The sequence below is a fragment of the Danio aesculapii genome, chromosome 16 (assembly GCF_903798145.1).
Source record: "Danio aesculapii chromosome 16, fDanAes4.1, whole genome shotgun sequence".
NCBI classification, from domain to species: domain Eukaryota; kingdom Metazoa; phylum Chordata; class Actinopteri; order Cypriniformes; family Danionidae; genus Danio; species Danio aesculapii.
Genome location: NC_079450.1, coordinates 56,322,710 through 56,341,093, shown reverse-complemented (window position 1 = coordinate 56,341,093; position 18,384 = coordinate 56,322,710). Strand labels below are relative to the sequence as shown.

At 40.5% G+C, this 18,384-nt stretch overlaps 1 protein-coding gene across 1 annotated transcript in view; it reads left to right on the top strand.

The window, feature by feature from the left end:
• The window catches only part of LOC130243941 (A disintegrin and metalloproteinase with thrombospondin motifs 16), an 85,737-nt gene that overhangs the window by 23,412 nt on the left and 43,941 nt on the right, over window positions 1-18,384 (top strand). The window contains exons 4-7 of the mRNA XM_056476254.1: window positions 4,633-4,954; window positions 7,665-7,867; window positions 11,499-11,582; window positions 15,288-15,447. Coding sequence (XP_056332229.1) covers window positions 4,633-4,954; window positions 7,665-7,867; window positions 11,499-11,582; window positions 15,288-15,447 — 769 coding nt within the window. The remainder of the gene's footprint in view (window positions 1-4,632; window positions 4,955-7,664; window positions 7,868-11,498; window positions 11,583-15,287; window positions 15,448-18,384) is intronic.

Genomic DNA, 18,384 nt, shown 5'->3' with positions numbered 1-18,384 from the left:
TGGGGGAAGCAAATTAATCTTGTATTTGCTTTGAAATAAGATTATTTATCTTCCTCCATTAGCAGATTATTTAGCTCAGTTGTTGTAATGAAAAAGTCATTTATATTTGACATTATTTCTAAAAATAAGACAATATTTAATAAAGCTTCTTGAGTTTTTAGATATTTGGACTAGAATCCAGACAAAAGCTCTAAGCAATGACGGCTGGCCTTCATCCTGGTCGGGTCTCTTCTGTTGACTGAAGCCTGTGATCTGCTGACAGAGAGCTGCGTGTTTCATCAGGATCGCTGCTCTGACACCAAAACAGCTGGGTCATTTTGCTCTTTGAAGTCTTCGGCGTCCAATAAAGGATCAAATGCTGACTGTGGGACCTTTGCTTTGGGGGTGAGATGAGATGAAGCCCCGGGTTGGGGTTGGGGGGTGGTGTTAGTAACAGTACGGAGACTATACCAAAGTTGGTGACCGGGGGGTGTTACAGACTGTACCGAAAAGCTGAGGACCAGGTGGGGGTGGAGTTTTCAGGGAGAAATAACAAAACGGGAGGGTGGTGGGAGATGGGTCTGAAATACAGGAGACTCCTGGGAAAAACAAGAGTGTTGGCAGGTATGACTTTTAGTCATTTAAGGAGGGGCTATAAATCATTTAGGGCGGAGCTATCAGGCCTTTAGGGAGGGATTATTGGTCGTTTAGGGAGGGGTTATCAGTGCTTTAGGGCAGAGCTATCAATGCTTTAGGGTGAAGCTATCAGTACTTTAGGACAGAGCTGTCAGTACTTTTGGGTGGAGTTTTCAGTACTTTAGAAAGGGGCTATCAGTACTTTAGGGCGGAGCTATCAGTACTTTAGGGCGGAGCTATCAGTACTTTAGGGCGGAGCTATCAATGCTTTAGGGTGAAGCTATCAGTACTTTAAGACAGAGCTGTCAGTACTTTTGGGTGGAGTTTTCAGTACATTAGAAAGGGGCTATCAGTACTTTAGGGTCGGAGCTATCAGTACTTTAGGGCGGAGCTATCAATGCTTTAGGGTGAAGCTATCAGTACTTTAGGACAGAGCTGTCAGTACTTTTGGGTGGAGTTTTCAGTACTTTAGAATGGGGCTATCAATACTTTAGGGTGGAGCTATCAGTCCTGTAGGGAGGGGCTATCATTAATTTAGGGAGGGGTTTCAGTCATTTAATGTATATAATTTTTTCCTTCTTTTTTGTCCACGGCTGATCACGTGTCTGAATGGCTGAATCAAGTGTCCAAAATAAGTTATGCAGAATAATGCATGCATTTAATTTATACAGAAAGCTGTATTTAAAAGTGGAGAAAAGGTGAATCGATCTCAGTATTACCCTTATAGTCTGTGACTGGCAGCTCTCACTGGCTGATATGCTTATTGATTTAAGAATATTTAGATATTTACACTAAAAACAAGACAAAAAAGTCTCAGCAAGAACCTTTTTTGTGCATTGTAAGTAGGGCCTGAGAGAGTGAGAGAGACAGCCATCAAAACCATGCAAATGTGTGAGTATTGGCTTCCTTTTCGATTGTTCACTGTAAGTGTACAGTGTGTGTGGTGTGTTAATTACGATGGCTAATCATCACAGCACATGGTGGACGGCTCCAGCACCAGGCGAGTGTTGTTTGAAGAGCGGCGTGTTGCAGTCTGTCAGCAGATACTCTCAAGCAGATGATAATTACCTGATGAGACGTGGATGTTCTGCACACGCTGGGATCCTGGATTGGGGATGTTTAATCTGGCGAGGCTGAAATGTGGACTACACCGCACAATGCTTTTCTTACTTAGAGTTTTTGTCTTTTTCTAGTCTAAATATCTACAAATTCTTAAACCAAGAAGCATTTTCTAGACATTATTATTATATATTTATTATTATTATTGTCTTGTTTTTAGAAATAAGTCAGTTTTTGCTTAAAACAAGCACAATAATCTGCCAATGGGATAAGTAAACTTACGGTATTCTAAAGTGAAAACAAGAACAAGGTTGTTTTTACCCCATTGGCAGATTATTTAGCTTCTTTTAAGCAAAATCTGACTTATTTTTGACTTTTTTTCATCTGTAAACAAGAAAATAACTTCACACGACGTAATGAAAAGGGAGCAATGCATCAAAATGATCAACATCAGGCAGTCTGCAAAGAAACTTGCACCAGTGGACTGTTCAGCACGACAACGAGCCAAAACACACAGCAAAAGTGCTGAAGAAATGTTAGCAGACAAAAACATTAACATTTTGCAGTGGCCTAGCCAGAGTCCTGACTTAAACCCTATTGAGAATCTGTGGCATGAGCTAGAGATCAGGGTGATGGCAAGTAAACACTTCAACATGAAAGAGTTGCTAATGATGAATAGGCAAAAAAATACCAGAGGAGCCATGCACAAAGCTGGTCAGCAATTATAGCAAGCTGTAATAGCCAATAAAGGCTTTTCTATTGATTATTGAGAAGTATATGAATAATTTTGGACAACTTTTTGTTGAATTGTAAATAAAAGCTGATAATATATATATATTTTTTTCACAACGATGCCTCTTGTACATCATATTATCTTTAGGGAGAAGCCAGTGTGTCATTTCTAGTAAAAAACAAACATTAAAAAAAACTGCTGGTTAAATGAAAGTAATTTTAGGTCAGAATTTCCCGGGGGTATATATAAATCTGTTCATATATGTAAATATTGATTGGAAAAAGATATAAGTGACAATGTTTGCAATGTTTTCAAATATATATTGATTATATATGACATTTTATATATGCAAAATCCAAATATGAATTTGCATACGTCAGATTTCCATGTGTGTGTGTGTGTGTGTGAGTGTGTGTGTGTGTGTGTGTGTGCGTTTTCAGAGTTACCTTAATGTAAGCGTTCTTGAATATCAATGACTGAAAAAGTGTGAACACATAAACAGCTGCTTAATTGTCAGAAATGGCTCTCGCAGTTATTAATAATCGACCTCACACACACACACACACACACACTAGACCAGTTCAGCATGTGTTTTATTGTGTCTGCCATTGCCTTGCAGTGAACTTAATGATAATCAGACACACATTGACTTCAAACAGGCTCTCAGAGGAGCGTTTGTGTTTGTTTGGAGAGGAGCTGATCCTCTGAGGGTAATTACGAGAGCGCGGCGCACAAATGAGTTCTCGCTGTGACCTGACGTGACGTTCGGATCAAGGGTTAGTTCACCCAAAAATGAATGTTTACTCACTATTTACTCTCCCTCAAGTGGTTTCAAATGTTTATCGGTTTCTTTATAATGTTAAACACTACAGATTATCTTTTGGAGAAACTTGTACACATGCTTTTCTTACTTAAATATCTAAAAACTCTCAAATAAGAAGCATTTTCTAGACAAGCAAAAGATGCTGTCTTGTTTTAAGAAATAATAAGTCAAAATTAAGTGGGTTTCTCCTTGAAATAAGCCAAATAATCTGCCAGTGGGGTAAGGGAAATGATCTAGTTTTTCATTTTGACGTGCGATTACTTAGCTTATTCCATTGGCAGATTATTTTAAAGCTATAATAGCCTTGATGACAGCACAGCCCTTCAAAAGAAGTGTAATTTGGGCCGTTTATGTCTTAAACCGAGCTCAGATGTCATCTCCACTGCTTCTTGAACAGGAATCACGTTTTGGGAAATCAGACTCCAGTGGGTCTTTAATCCAGATGGGCTTTGCTTTGTAGAGTCCACAGGAAAGTGTCTTGAGAGCATTAGTAAAGTGTCTGTTTTATGTCCTGCAGCACATTAATGCTATGACAGTGCTTGCAAAACACTGTTCTGCTGTTCCTCAGTCAATCTCCGACACTAGATATTAAACGTCTGCAGTCAATTTAGACTGCTGAATCTGCAGACTCCACACTGTAAAAGGCTTCAGTTGACTTACAGTTGAAAGTGAGTAAACCGGGCGGCACGGTGGCTCAGTGTTTAGCACTGTGGTCTCACAGGAAAAAGGTCACTGGTTTGAGTCCCGGCTGAGCAGGGGTCATTTCTGTGTGGAGTTTGCATGTTCTCCCCGAGTTGGCGTGGGTTTCCTCTGGGTGCTCCGGTTTCCCCTACAGTCCAAACACATGCGCTATAGGGGAACTGATGTCAATTTTGATTTTCTTATAATCTGATCAAGTCAAATATTATCTATTAACATTAATTAATGATTAAATACATGCTTGGGGTCTGGCAGTAGCCATACACTGCAAAAAAAATGTTTTTCTTAGAGTTTTAGTCTTGTTTCTGGTCCAAATACCTAAACATTCATGAATCAAGAAGCATTTTCTAGACAAACAAAAAATGAAGTCTTATTTTTAGAAATATTGAGTCAAAATCAAGTGTTTTTTTGCAGTAAAAGTTTTTTATAATCTGCCAGTGTGGGAATAATCCCATTTCCTAGCAAAAACAAGATTATTCTGGATGTTTGATGGAAAAACTCACTTAATTTTGACTCATTATTGCTGTAAACAAGACTAAAGCTTTTACACGCCTGGAAAATGCTTCTTGATTTAAGAAGATTCAGATATTTAGACAAACAGGACAAAAACTTTAAGTAAAAAACCCATTTTTGCAGTGTATAAAGCATGAAGAGTTTCTGGACGGGATTTCTGCATCACTGACCAGTGTTTTTTTCCATCTAGTCAGGTTTGATCAGGACTCGGGATGCAGATTACTTTCTGAAGCCGCTGCATCCACATCAGGCGCTATTGGAGAACTTTTCAGCTCCGTCACCGGACCACCAGCCCCACATTCTCTACAAGAGACCCGCACCGACAAACGCACACAGAACCCGGAGATCATCTGAACCAAAGCCTGGAGATTCTGCAGTCCTGTATGGATGGAGAACCAGCAGACGAGATGAGAAAAACACACACACGCAGATCAGTCCAGAGGAGATGCAGAAAACAGCACACAAAGATAACACACGCCGGAGACAGCACTACTGCGGGAGACGCAAGAAATGTATGTACACAAATGCTTTCCTTACTTGGAGCTTTTGTCTTGTTTCTAGTCCAAAGATCGAACAATTCTTAAAGGGTAGCTATGATGAAAGCTTTTGGAAGCTGTTTGGACAGAATTGTGTGTAGGTATAGTGTCCTGACCTTAGGATCCAAATCCCTCCCATATTGAGGCCCCACCGCAACGTGATGTAGGAGTGTGGTTTCCCCGCCCACCGAATTGATTGACAGCAACATATTAACATGTCTGCGTATAATCATACCAACAAGACAGGACTTTTGTTAAGCGACTAGGATTGAAAGATCTGTTCAGCTCTCTGTGATCAGCTGCAGCTCAAGAATGAGTTTAACAAGTTTAAAACGTTTCTAAAACAGTAAATGTTTGTAATAAATACAGTAAAATTGCTGTAATTCATCACCACTGCCGCATAGTGTCAGTGCAACTCTAAAAGAAGACCCTTCAATCCTGATTTGTGGACGTTAAATCAGGTTTATTTTGTATGTTCGCAAAACGAATGTGTATCCTGCCACATTTGCCTTGAAAAAACAGTGCAAAGTTAAATGTGCTGTGTGTGTGTGTGTGTGTGTCCCTGCTGTGTGTGTGAACTTTGTAACGACATTGTGTGTGATTCATCGTTGCAGAAAGGCTTGAATTAACTCCACAACAAATACATCAAATACACACTCATTTACACTAGCAACCGGAGCACCCAGAGGAAACCCACGCCAACACGGGGAGAACATGCAAACTCCACACAGAAACACCAACTGACCCAGCTGAGGCTCGAACCAGTGACCTTCTTGCTGTGAGGCGTATGTGCTACCCACTGAGCCACCGTGACGCCCACAAGTAAAACTTGTTGTGTTGTTTTTTTCAAAAATGATGAGTCAAAACGAAGCGAGTGAATCTTGAAATAAGGAAAAACTCACTTCATTTTGACATTATTTCTAAAACTAGACTATATATATTTTTTTTACGTTAGCAGAAAATGTAGACGTTAGTAAAGGCTTTTGATTATTTTCACCTACATTTTTAGTGCCTTGGGCTGATTTTTAAAAAAATTTTATACATAAAGAATCTACAAAAACCCAGACACATTCAAGAGTTCACACTGAGATGATGATTGATTATAAGCAAGTTTGGCATGCTGTCCAAAAGGTCCTTGAGCCCTGGGCTCCCTCCCATTTGCAGGGCAAGAGGGGAGCTTTGAGCTCAGGTAGATCTCAACAACTCCCCCCTTGATAAGAGTTGATGACTAAAATGAATGCTATGAAGAGATATGCTGCAGGACGAGAGTTTGACTGATCAATTCACTTGTTGTGCATGTTTTTGGAATGAGGGCAGAAACCGGGGGAAAACCCACGCGAGCATGAGAAGAACATGCAAACTACGCACAGAAACGACCGCCGGCCTGTTAAAGGACTAGAACCGGTGACGTTCTTGCTGTGAGGTAACAGTGCTAACCACTGGGCCACCGTGCCGCCCTATGAAGAGAAAGGTGGAGGAGTATGGGGTGGAAGGGGGGATTCTTTAAATCGAAGACGACTGTAGTGAGAATCCCTGGCTCTATATAGTGTGTTATGTCTGGCCTGATTGGTGGATCATACATAGCTAATGCAGAACCAGCCGTGTTCAATCATAATCACGTGATCCTCTCGAAATTAGTTTATAAATAATCTTCCCTTAATTAATGAAGTTTTTTGGATTTCATCTTTACAATATCACTGGAAGAGTGATGAAATAGTTTAGCCAGATCTGCTATAAGATCATGTATTCCTTCATTTTCTTTCGGCTTAGTCTCTATTTCAGCGGTCGCCACGCTGAACCGCCAACTTACCCAGCATATGTTTTACAGAGCGGATGCCCTCTCCAGCCACAACCCAGTACCGGGAAACACCCATACACACTCATTCACACACACACACATACACTACAGCCAATTTAGTTCATCAATTCTCCTGTAGCGCATGTGTTTAAACTGTGGGGACACTGTGGGGTGTGGAGCACCCAGAGGAAAATACACACCATCACGGGGAGAACATGCAAACTCCACACAGAAATGCCAACTGAGACTCGAACCAGCGACCTTCTTGCTGTGAGGCCACAGTGCTACCCTAGATGAACCTCTAGAAAGTCAAATTTTTTCCAAAGAGGACATCACGGATCCACTTTGTTGGAGTTGGAGGTTTCTGATCTTTCCACCTGAGCAATATTAGTCGTTTGGCCAGGAGTAATCAGATTGTTTCTTTGTAAGATTATATGGCATGGGAGAAATCCCAAAAATGGCAATCAATGGGGGAAGGGAGATAGTTGTACCCAAAGAAAATGCTTCTTGATTCAGGCATTGTTCAATATTTGGAAATCTCTAAGTAAGAACACATTATTAGCTGTGTATTAGCTGTTTGTTATAAAGTCAGCTGTTCTGGAGTCAGCTTGTACATGTTTTCATGACATCATCTCACCTGTGTCATGTTTGGTCAGAAAGAAATTATCTTCACCTTCTCTAAACACCCATCACGTCCTCACACTGCGCTTGAACCCTGGGTAATATTGTACACACCGAGTAACCAAATCTGATGTGAGGTCACAGCTAATACAGTTTGACACACATGGCCTGCATTAATATCTCCTATGAACTTGAGTTTTCCAGAACTCTTTTTTTGGGGAAACACTGTTGACCCGGTGTTGATATTGTCTTGGTCCTGTGTTTCAGATATGCCCAAGCCTCCTGAGGAAGACATCTATATTTTTCCGGATGAGTATAAGTCTGTACCCAGAGGGAAGCGAGATGTCGTTTTTAACCCTGACACGCAGCCGAGTCTGAATGTGGAGACGCTGGTGGTGGTCGACCGCAAGATGATGGATAATCACGGCCATGAAAATATAACCACGTATGTGCTGACTGTTCTGAACATGGTAAGTCACTGAGCCGCTTACCTGCTCATCCATCTGTCCATATATAGATATTCTATACACTATGCATCCATCAATTAATCCTTCCATTCATCCATCTCTCTGTCCAACCATGCATCCATCTATGCACAAATGCATCTATCTATCTATCTATCTATCTATCTATCTATCTATCTATCTATCTATCTATCTATCTATCTATCTATCTATCTATCTATCTATCTATCTATCTATCTATCTATCTATCCATCCATCCATCTATCTATCATCCTTCCATTTGTTCTTCATTGCATCCATTTCTCTATCTTTCAAGCCATGCATCAGTCCTTCTATCCAACCATTCATCCATCCATCCATTTACCCTTCCATACATCCATCTCTATCCATCAAACTATGCATCAGTACTTCCATCCATCTATCCATCCTTCCATTCACTATCCAACCATGCATCAGTCTTTCCATCCATCCATGCATCCAATTTTTTTATCCATCCAATTATCTATCCATCTATCCATACATCCATCCATCCACGCATTCATCCATCTATGTATCTGTCTATTTGTCCATCCATCTGTTCATCCATTATCCATCCATTTATCCTCCATTGCATCCATCTCTCTATGCATAAAACTATGAATTAGTCTTTCCATCCATCCATCCATCCATCTATCCATCCATTCAACTGTCCAACCATGCATCAGTCTTTCCATCCATCCATACATGCATTCAATTTATTCATCCATCTATACATCATCTATCCATCCATCCATCCATCCATCCACTAATGTATCTAAATATCTATCTGTCCATCTGTACATGCATCCATCCACGCATTCTTTATCTATGCATCAATTCATCCACTAATGTATCTATCTATCTGTCCATCCATCCATGCCTCCATCATCCAACCATTTATCCTCAATTGCATCTATCTCTCTGACTATTAAGCCATGCATCAGTCCTTTCATCCAAACGTTCATCCTTCATCCATCCATGCATCCATCAATGTATCCTCCCATGCATCCATCTCCATCTATCCAATCATACATCCATCCACTAATGTATCTAACTATCTTTGTCCATGCATACATACATGCAATCGTCCATCCACCATCTATCCATTTACCCTTCCATGCATCCATCTCTCTATCTATCAAACTATGCAAGTTCTTCCATCCATCCTTCCATCTATGCATTCAATTTATCCATCCATCCAACTATCCATTCAGCCATCCAACCACACATCAGTCTTTCCATCCATCTGCTAATGTATCCATCCATGCATCCATCTACTGTATCTATGCATACATCCAACCATCCATCCATCCAACTATTCAACCACACATCAGTCTTTCCATCCATCCGCTAATATATCCATCCATGCATCCATCTGCTGTATCTATGCATTCGTCCATCCATCCATCCATCCATCCATCCATCCATCCATCCATCCATCCATCCATCCAACTATTCAACCACACATCATTCTTTCCATCCATCTGCTAATGTATCCATCCATGCATCCATCTACTGTATCTATGCATACATCCATCCATCCATCCAACTATTCAACCACACATCAGTCTTTCCATCCATCCGCTAATATATCCATCCATGCATCCATCTGCTGTATCTATGCATTCGTCCATCCATCCATCCATCCATCCATCCATCCAACTATTCAACCACACATCATTCTTTCCATCCATCCATTAATCTATGCATTTAATTTATCCATCCATCAGTCCTTTCATGCATCCATCTATGCATCCATCAGTCTATGCATTCGTGCATCCATCCGTCTATTCATCCTTGAAACCACCCATCCATCCATCCATCCATCCATCCATCCATCCATCCATCCATGCATTCATTCATCTACCTATCCTTCCATCCATCCATCAATTAATGCACCCATTCATCATCAATATATTCATCCATCCCTTCTTCAACCCTCAATCCAACCATCCTTCCACATGACATGCTCTGATTGCATTTGACCATGATGTCAAGCCGAGCTCACAGCATGTGTTTTCCCCTTATTGTGTCATATCTGATTGACCAATCAGACTAGTTAATGATTGCTAAAAGTTAAAGTGAGTCTTTTTGTGGGTGAGCACAGTGAAAAATGGATCCACACCAGAATACACCCGTGTAGACTAATGAAAATAGGATTGTGTTACAGAATATCCTTCAAGCGAAGTGTTTGTGAAGGTGTCCAGGTTTACAAAGGATCAGTGAGACGCTGACACCCGAAGCCAGACTGAATGCCTTTTGTGTCAGCGTCAATGAAAACAAAGAAGAGAAAATAGCAGGAATGAAAGACTTTGTTTTGGGCACTCCGTGTTTGTATTTACAGCAACTTAAACCTTCTCAGAATCTTTATCTTCAGCTCTGTTTCAAAGGCCAGTTAAAGGTGGGATTAGGGATTCCTGTAAACACGTGTGGTATTTCTCCAGAGACATGAGGCCACACTCTTCTCATTGTATTTCCTCCCAAGAGAAGCTGTTGATTCCTCTGTTCAAGAAATACAAACTGAGTCTGCTTTAGTGGTGGGAAGTTTGGATCACGTCATTCAGAGAGATTAACACTTTATTTTCAAAGTAAAACATCATTAAAGTGAGTTGTGTCGATGATTAGCTCAGTTCTGACAAGTTTTAGAAGTTTGTTTATCTGAAACTAACAGTAAGTCTCATTTAAGCTTAATCAATGTGTGCAATCTGATCCGTAAAGACCATTATTTGTTCATCTTCAGAGTTTTTTGGGTTTTAAATCATTCATTCATCATATGAAAGACTAAATGAAACACAAATACTTAGTTAATCTCCATCATATGGGTGAAGTTTAAAAAAAACTGAGCAAAAACATATTACCACTTGCAGTATTATCGAAAAGAACCATCATGGCAGAAATTCAAACATTTATAATGGAGCTACAGTTTGAGGTTTGAAATGCATCACAGAAAATGCATTATAATAATAAAAGAAGAAGAAGAGAAAGAAGGGGCACAGTGGTTAATACTGTCCCCTTACAGCCATGTTGGCGTGGGTTTCCTCCAGGTGCTCCGGATTCCCCCAAAATCCAAACACATGCAGTATAGGTCAATTGGAACTAAACTGAACATAGTGTATGAGTGTGAATGTGGGAGTGAATGAGTGTTTTCCAGTACTGGGTTGCAGCTGGAAGGGCATCCACTGTGTAAAACATATGCTGGAATAGTTGGTCGTTCATTCCACTGTGGCGACCCCTGATAAATAAGGGACTATGCTGAAGGAAAATGAATTAATGAAAGAAGAAGAAGAAAGATGCACATCTTTCTAAAGAAGATTCGGAATCATCATATGTAAAGAGACGAATGACTCAAAACTGAGGACTCAAGGTGAACGAATCAAACATTTTTCATGCATAGGATCGTCTTCTGTCTTTCACAAGATGAACAAATGTCTTAAACCCAACAGGAACTAATCTTCTCCCACATCTGTGCAATTTGTGCAAATATGAATGAATGAATCACTGCCTGAGGGGACTCATCGATCAAGAGTCACGTTAAAGATTCATTCAAAATGAGCAAATCATTCAAGACTGACCCATCACTATTCTGTCTGACTGTGCATGGTTGCTTATCTCCACAAAGGTCTCGACACTTTTTAAAGATGGCACAATTGGAGGCAACATCAATGTTGTGATTGTCGGGCTAATACTCCTGGATGAAGACCAGGTGAGTTTAAGATGCTTTGCATTTTATTTATTTTAATTTTATCATACGCCTGGCACAATGCATGACGCAAGTGTGTTTTTCCTATGTTCAGCCCCTCACAGATATCATTTTTACATCCTGCAATATGTTGTTTAAATAGCTAATGCATTTGCACCCATTTGTGCATCCATGGGTGTGTTGGTCTGATATGAAGGTGTGTTAATGTGCATTGTTGGTGTGTTGGTTTTTAAGGGAACTAAGGGAAATAAGCCGCATTGATCAAATACAAACTGCTCTGAAGTCAATAGTAATAGTTTGTTGTTGTTGTTGTTGTTTAAAAAACATGTTAATGATAGTTGGGTCCAAACATAAGCGTACATTTTGCTTATTACACATACAGGGATGTGCAGCAGCACACATATATCTTTAAACATGAACATTGAAGCATTAAAATAGTACAGATTATTATTGTCTAGACAAATATTAAACCTGCCACTTTATTCTCCCATACCTTCTTCACCTCCCTGCTGAAAAATCCAGCTTAAACCAGCCTAGGCTGGTTAGCTGGTTTTAGCTGGTTGACCAGCCTGGTTTTAGAGGGGTTTTGCCCATTTCCAGGCTGGTTTCCAGCCATTTCCAGCCTCGTCTTAGCTGGTCAGGCTGGAAAATGACCAGCTAAATCAAGCTAAAACCAGCTTGACCAGCCTGGTTTAAGCTGGACATAGCTGGTTTTGGCTGGGCTCCTAGCCTGGCTAGGCTGGTCAAGCTGGTTTTAGCTGGTCATTTTCCAGCCTGACCAGCTAAGAGCAGGCTGGAAATGGCTGGAAACCAGCTTGGAAATGGCCAAAACCCCTCTAAAACAAGGCTGGTCAACCAGCTAAAACCAGCCAACCAGCCTAGGCTGGTTTAAGCAGTTTTTTTCAGGAGGGCAGGGGGCTTTAGTGAATCCGGATGGTTCTGTGGTCTTTAACCTCGCGCATGAGCAGATCTGTTTCCATGCTAGTGAAGTCTTCTGTTTTTCTCTGTAAAGTTCGTCATTTAAGTGAGTTTTCCTTAAAACAAGCTAAATAATCTGCCAGTGGGGTGAGTGAAATAATATTATTATTATAAAGTGAATATAAGATTATTTTTCTTACCCCATTAGCAGATACTTTAATTTTTAAAAGAATAAAACTTTCTTTATTTTGACATATTATTTCTGAAAACAAGACGATATTTGTTTGTTGGAAAATTGTTCTTGAGTTCAGAATCTGAAGATATTTAGACTATAAACAACACAAAAACTTAGAAAAGCGTTTTTTTTTACCGTCAGTGTAACTCATTAAGAGAATAAGGACGAGCATGCGCTGGGTGCACCAACAGTATTACCTATGTTTAAAATAGCAAGCGTAGATTTAGACATGACCTAAGTGCAGCTTCTCCGCTTTAAACATTGCGCTTATATTAGTGCCCATTGACCATATTGCATTGATAATCAGATGAACATGTGCATATTGATAAACTGATTAAGGAGTAAAGCCCTTGGGAGAGTTATTGACGTCATAGGAGAGCTTTAGATAACACAGCGCTTTAAACAAAATCATGGCTTCAAAAGGTGGATTTTATTGTCCTTGAGAGACTTGTCTCCTCCGTTGTCTTTGAGACGCTCTATCTGAACAGGTCTGGGTTTATGATGACACTTTAATTGGATACACAGCATTCCCCTGGACTTCAGCCAGATGAACGATGTGTCTGTGGGAAAGTGGCCCAGCATACGGATCTCTGTTACTGATACACCTGTGCTAATGTTAATGAAGTCCACGTTAGCCACCGGCTATGGAATGCAGAAAATTACCCTGTTGATTGGAGTAATTAGCGACGGTCACTCAGGATCAGTGATGAGGGGTTAAATAATTTCCCATAGACTCATATACTGATGTGGGGTCAGCAGAGGCAATGAGAAGTTATACACTGCAAAACAATGCCTTTCTTACTTAGAGTTTTTGTCTTGTTTCTTGTTTAAAAATCTAAAAACGCTTAAATCAAGAAGCATTTTCTTGACAAGTTAAAATATTCTCTTGTTTACAGAAATAATCTGTCAAAATTAAATAAGATTTTCTTTAAACAAGCTAAACTGGCCAATGGGGAAGCAATCTTGTTTTCAAGTACCCTGTTGTCAGATTATTTGGCTTGTTTTAAGGAAAAACTCACTTCATTTTTACTCATTATTTCTGAAGAGTTTTTAGACATTTGGACTAGAAACAATACAAAAACTCACGCAATTTTTGCAGTGCAGACACTAATACAGATACATTTACACTGCAAAAAAACATCTTACTTAGAATTTTTGTCTTGTTTCTGGTCCAAAAAAAAAACAGGAAACTGAAATTTTCTTCTCAGACATTTATGCAATCGTGCTTGATCATATTTATCACTTTATTTAGAACGTAAGGGCAAATTATTACCATAAATAATGTATATTACCAACACCACAACATTTTTAGAGACTTTTTATTGTATCCTTGAGATATAGAGTGTTATAAATGTCACACTATTTCCTATATATGTTTTATTCTGGAGAAAAGTCTTATATATTTTTAATTAGTCTTTAATTAAAAGCAGTTTTTAATAAAAAAAAAAATAGGGGCAACATTTTTAGGACGTTTAAAGATTTTTTTCTTCCAATAGTCTACAGAACAAACCACTGTTATACAATAGCCCCTTTCACACTGTGATACCGGTAAACATCCGGAAAATATCCGGAATGACTTTACCGGTAAATTCAAAACAGCGCTGTTCACACAGGCGTGGACGTTACGGGATCTTTCTGGAAAAGACCATTCACACATCCATTCCAAAATACGGGTAAATTCTGATATCATTCAGCAGAAATGAGCTCTAAACGGCTGCGCTTGTATTTGTAAACATTTTACCACATTACAACCTCTGTGGATGGATCAGTGTTGTGAACAAATGTGTTGAAAGCATAGAGAAACACTTTCGCATGTCGAGATGTTCATGATATGTGCGTGTGCTGGCGCTCACCAGCTGCTTTACGGGCACACGCGTCAGAGCTTGAAGGTAAACAAACAACGGCTTATCATAAGCATTTTATCGGTAATTATTAACACTGTTGGCATTAAGAAGGAACATAGAAATGTTATCTGACTAACATCTAGCAACTAAATGTGTCTGGGAAAATATTCACAGGCTTTTATTCTCACAAACCGCGCGGACATGAACGCGTCTGAGTGTTCTGATTGGCTAAAGCAGACGTCTTACGTCAGCACGTTGTAGACGTGAACACGCTCTTTCAAGCAATCTTCCTTCTGCGTTCACACAGCGCAGCATTCCGGCTAATTACCGGTAATGTTGCAACTTCTCATTCCGGAAAATAGCCGGTAATTTTCCGGAAAGGTCTGTATGTGTGAAAGGGGCTAATGACTTGCCTAATTACCCTAACTTTAACCTAGTTAAGCCTTTAAATGTCACTTTAAGCTGAATACTAGTATCTGGAAATATGTCTAGTCAAATATTAATTGCTGTCATCATGACAAAGATAAAATAAATCAGTCTGAATAAGTTCTGTCTGTTAAGCAACTCTTGGGAAATATTTTAAAAGAATTAACATTTTACAGTAAGGTGAATAATTTTGACTTCAGCTGTATATATGGTCATATTGCACAGCCCTAGTCTAGTCCACTTCTCTCGTTCACTCCTGACTTTAGTGAACTCTTTGTCCTTCAGGATGGCCTAGTGATAAACCATCACGCTGACCACACGCTCAACAGTTTCTGTCAATGGCAGTCGGGTTTATCGGGTCGAGAAGGACGCCGCCACGATCACGCCATCCTGCTGACCGGTCTGGACATCTGCTCCTGGAAGAATGAGCCGTGTGACACTCTGGGTGAGAAAAACACATGCAGAATATTGTGAAGTTATGGATCGAACCGTCCACTCTCCCAGCTTTTACCTGCTCATCATATTTTAGATAGATTGCCTTGCTGGAAGGTACAATTGCCAGGCTTAAAGGTGCAAAACACAGTAATTTTCGAAGCTGGAGCAATATTCAACACAAGCTCATTGTGAAAACGTACCCCTGTATATATTTCTGGAGAGTGTGAATTATGTAGCCAGAGGTACGTGAAGCGATACGAGGCGGTATGACACCGCTGATGGCTTCTGTTTGGTTTAGCACTAACAGCTGACCGCTTACCTCCATGTGGAAGGCTTTTCCGCCGTTACCAGTTTGCTCAGTGGCTTGCTCGCTGCGTACATTGGCGGACTTGAGATGCAGAGAAAATTTGAGTGCCACAACAGGGTTTGAGTTTGGTGAAGAACGGTTTCAGAAAGCAGGTAATACAAAAACAGAGGACAAAAAATAAAATAAAGAAGTAAATAGCAGGGTGAGAATGTGGTAAAATCTGAAAACATGGTAAAAATCAGGCGGCCGTGAGGGCTTTTCTGTTTCTGGATTGCTTTTGAAAACAAGCAATCCACAGTTGGGTTTAGAAAAGGGGGGTGATTGGGTTAATCGCTGCTTTTGAAAACACTCGATTGGGTTTGGGGAAGGAGGTGGGCGGGTCAGTCGGTGCTTTTGAAAACACTCGAATGGGTTTGGGGAAGGAGGTGGGCGGGTCAGTCGGTGCTTTTGAAAACACTCGAATGGGTTTGGGGAAGGAGGTGGGCGGGTCAGTCGGTGCTTTTGAAAACACTCGAATGGGTTTGGGGGAGGGGGTGGGCGGGTCAGTCTGTGCTTTTGAAAACACTCGATTGGGTTTAGGGAGGGGGGTGGGTGGGTCAGTCGGTGCTTTTGAAAACACTCGATTGGGTTTAGGGAAGGGGGTGGGCGGGTCAATCGGTGCTTTTGAAAACACTATTGGTTGGGTTTAGGGAAGGGGGTGGGCGGGGTCAATCAGTGCTTTTAAAAACATTGTCGGTTGGGTTTAGGGAAGGGGGTGGGCGGGTCAATCTGTGCTTTTGAAAACACTCGATTGGGTTTAGGGAAGGGGGTGGGCGGGTCAATCTGTGGTTTTGAAAACACTGTCGGTTGGGTTTAGGGAAGGGGGTGGGCCGGTCAATCTGTGCTTTTGAAAACACTCGATTGGGTTTAGGGAAGGGGGTGGGCGGGTCAATCTGTGGTTTTGAAAACACTGTCGGTTGGGTTTAGGGAAGGGGGTGGGCGGGTGAATCTGTGCTTTTGAAAACACTCAATTGGGTTTAGGGAAGGGGGTGGGTGGGTCCATCGGTGCTTTTGAAAACACTCAATTGGGTTGAGGGAAGGGGGTGGGTGGGTCAATCGGTCAGTCAGTCAGTCCACAGCGGGCGTGAATGGCACTCACGAGAGAAATTTAAGATCTGAAAAAGTGTACACAGTGGCCTCTGGTACATTCGCGAAAACAACAACTGCTAATAAACAAACCTCCTGGGATGTATTTGCCGCTCTCCAGAAATGTATATAGGGGTACGTATCAATAGTGAGCCTGGGTTGGCAATACTGCTGTGATGTTGCTGGACATATTTAAAAGCTGATATTCCTATCATATCCAATATATCTGATTTCTAGTAAATTTAAATATAATTAATCCTTTTTTACACAAATGGATGGGTTCATGGCATCTACTAGCATATAGGTTTATATGTACAGTATGTATTATAATGGGCGTCACGGTGGGCAGTGGGTAGCACAATTGCCTCACAGCAAGAAGGTCACTGTTTGGAGCCCAGGCTGGGTCAGTTGGCATTTCTGTGTGGAGTTTGCATGTTCTCCCCGTGTTGGCGTGGATTTCCCCCACAGTCCAAACACATGAGGTACGGGTGAATTGGGTTCATTCCATTGTGGCAACCCCAGATTAATAAAGGGACTAAGCTGACAAGAGAATGAATGAATGAATGAATCATAATTTGAATAAAATATTGAACTTAAAAAAAAAAACATGAATCAGGTGGAGGACTTTCACACACTGCAAAAAATGCCTTTCTTACTTTTTGACTTGTTTCTAGTGCAGATATCTTAAAATTCTTAAATCAAGAAGCATTTTCTGGACAAGCACAAAATATTATCTTTTTTTGAAAAATAATGAGTCAAAATGAATTAAGATTTTAATTAAAACAAGCTAAATAATCTGATAATGGGGTAAGCTAAATAATGTTACTTCAAAGTGATTACAATATTATTTGTCCTCCCCCCTATTATTTCTGAAAACAAGACAAGATGTTTTGCTTGTCCCAAAAATGCTTCTTGATTTAAGACTTTTTGGATATTTGGACTAGAAACAAGACTAAAACTGAAAAGCAGTAGTTCAGTGTGTGCTCTATAAAGAGTTAAAGAGTCAGAAATCATAGGTTTTGTGTGACGTTTAGGATTAATGACCTAATTTGTGCTATTTGTTGGCACTCAGCTGCGGTTAAACTGTTCAATTATTAAAGGTACAGTGAGCGTCTTTTCCTCTAATCAGGTGTTTGTGTTCTCCACCCTGTGCCACATAAAAGAATCTCTGGCTAACCCCATTAGCAAAGCTAGCGCAGGCCACGGTTCAAAGAGAGCAACGTTTGTGGAGAGTCAATGATTAACAGTTGAGCGCAGACACAGACTTACACACCTCAAGGGTCAAGGGGTCAGAGGTCAGGGGAGATTTCAGGGCCGTCAGAGGTCATGTAGGGAAGATTAAAGAGCAGCGCTAAAACTTGTGTTATAGACACGCACACACATACAGTACAGTGCTGCATGTCTGAGACAAAACACTCGGCGTTCATTCATTTATTTTATTTTATTATTTGACTGAATGATCAGGGTAAATGTACAATGTGCTTTCAGAAATACAATCAATTAAGCAAATTTTGA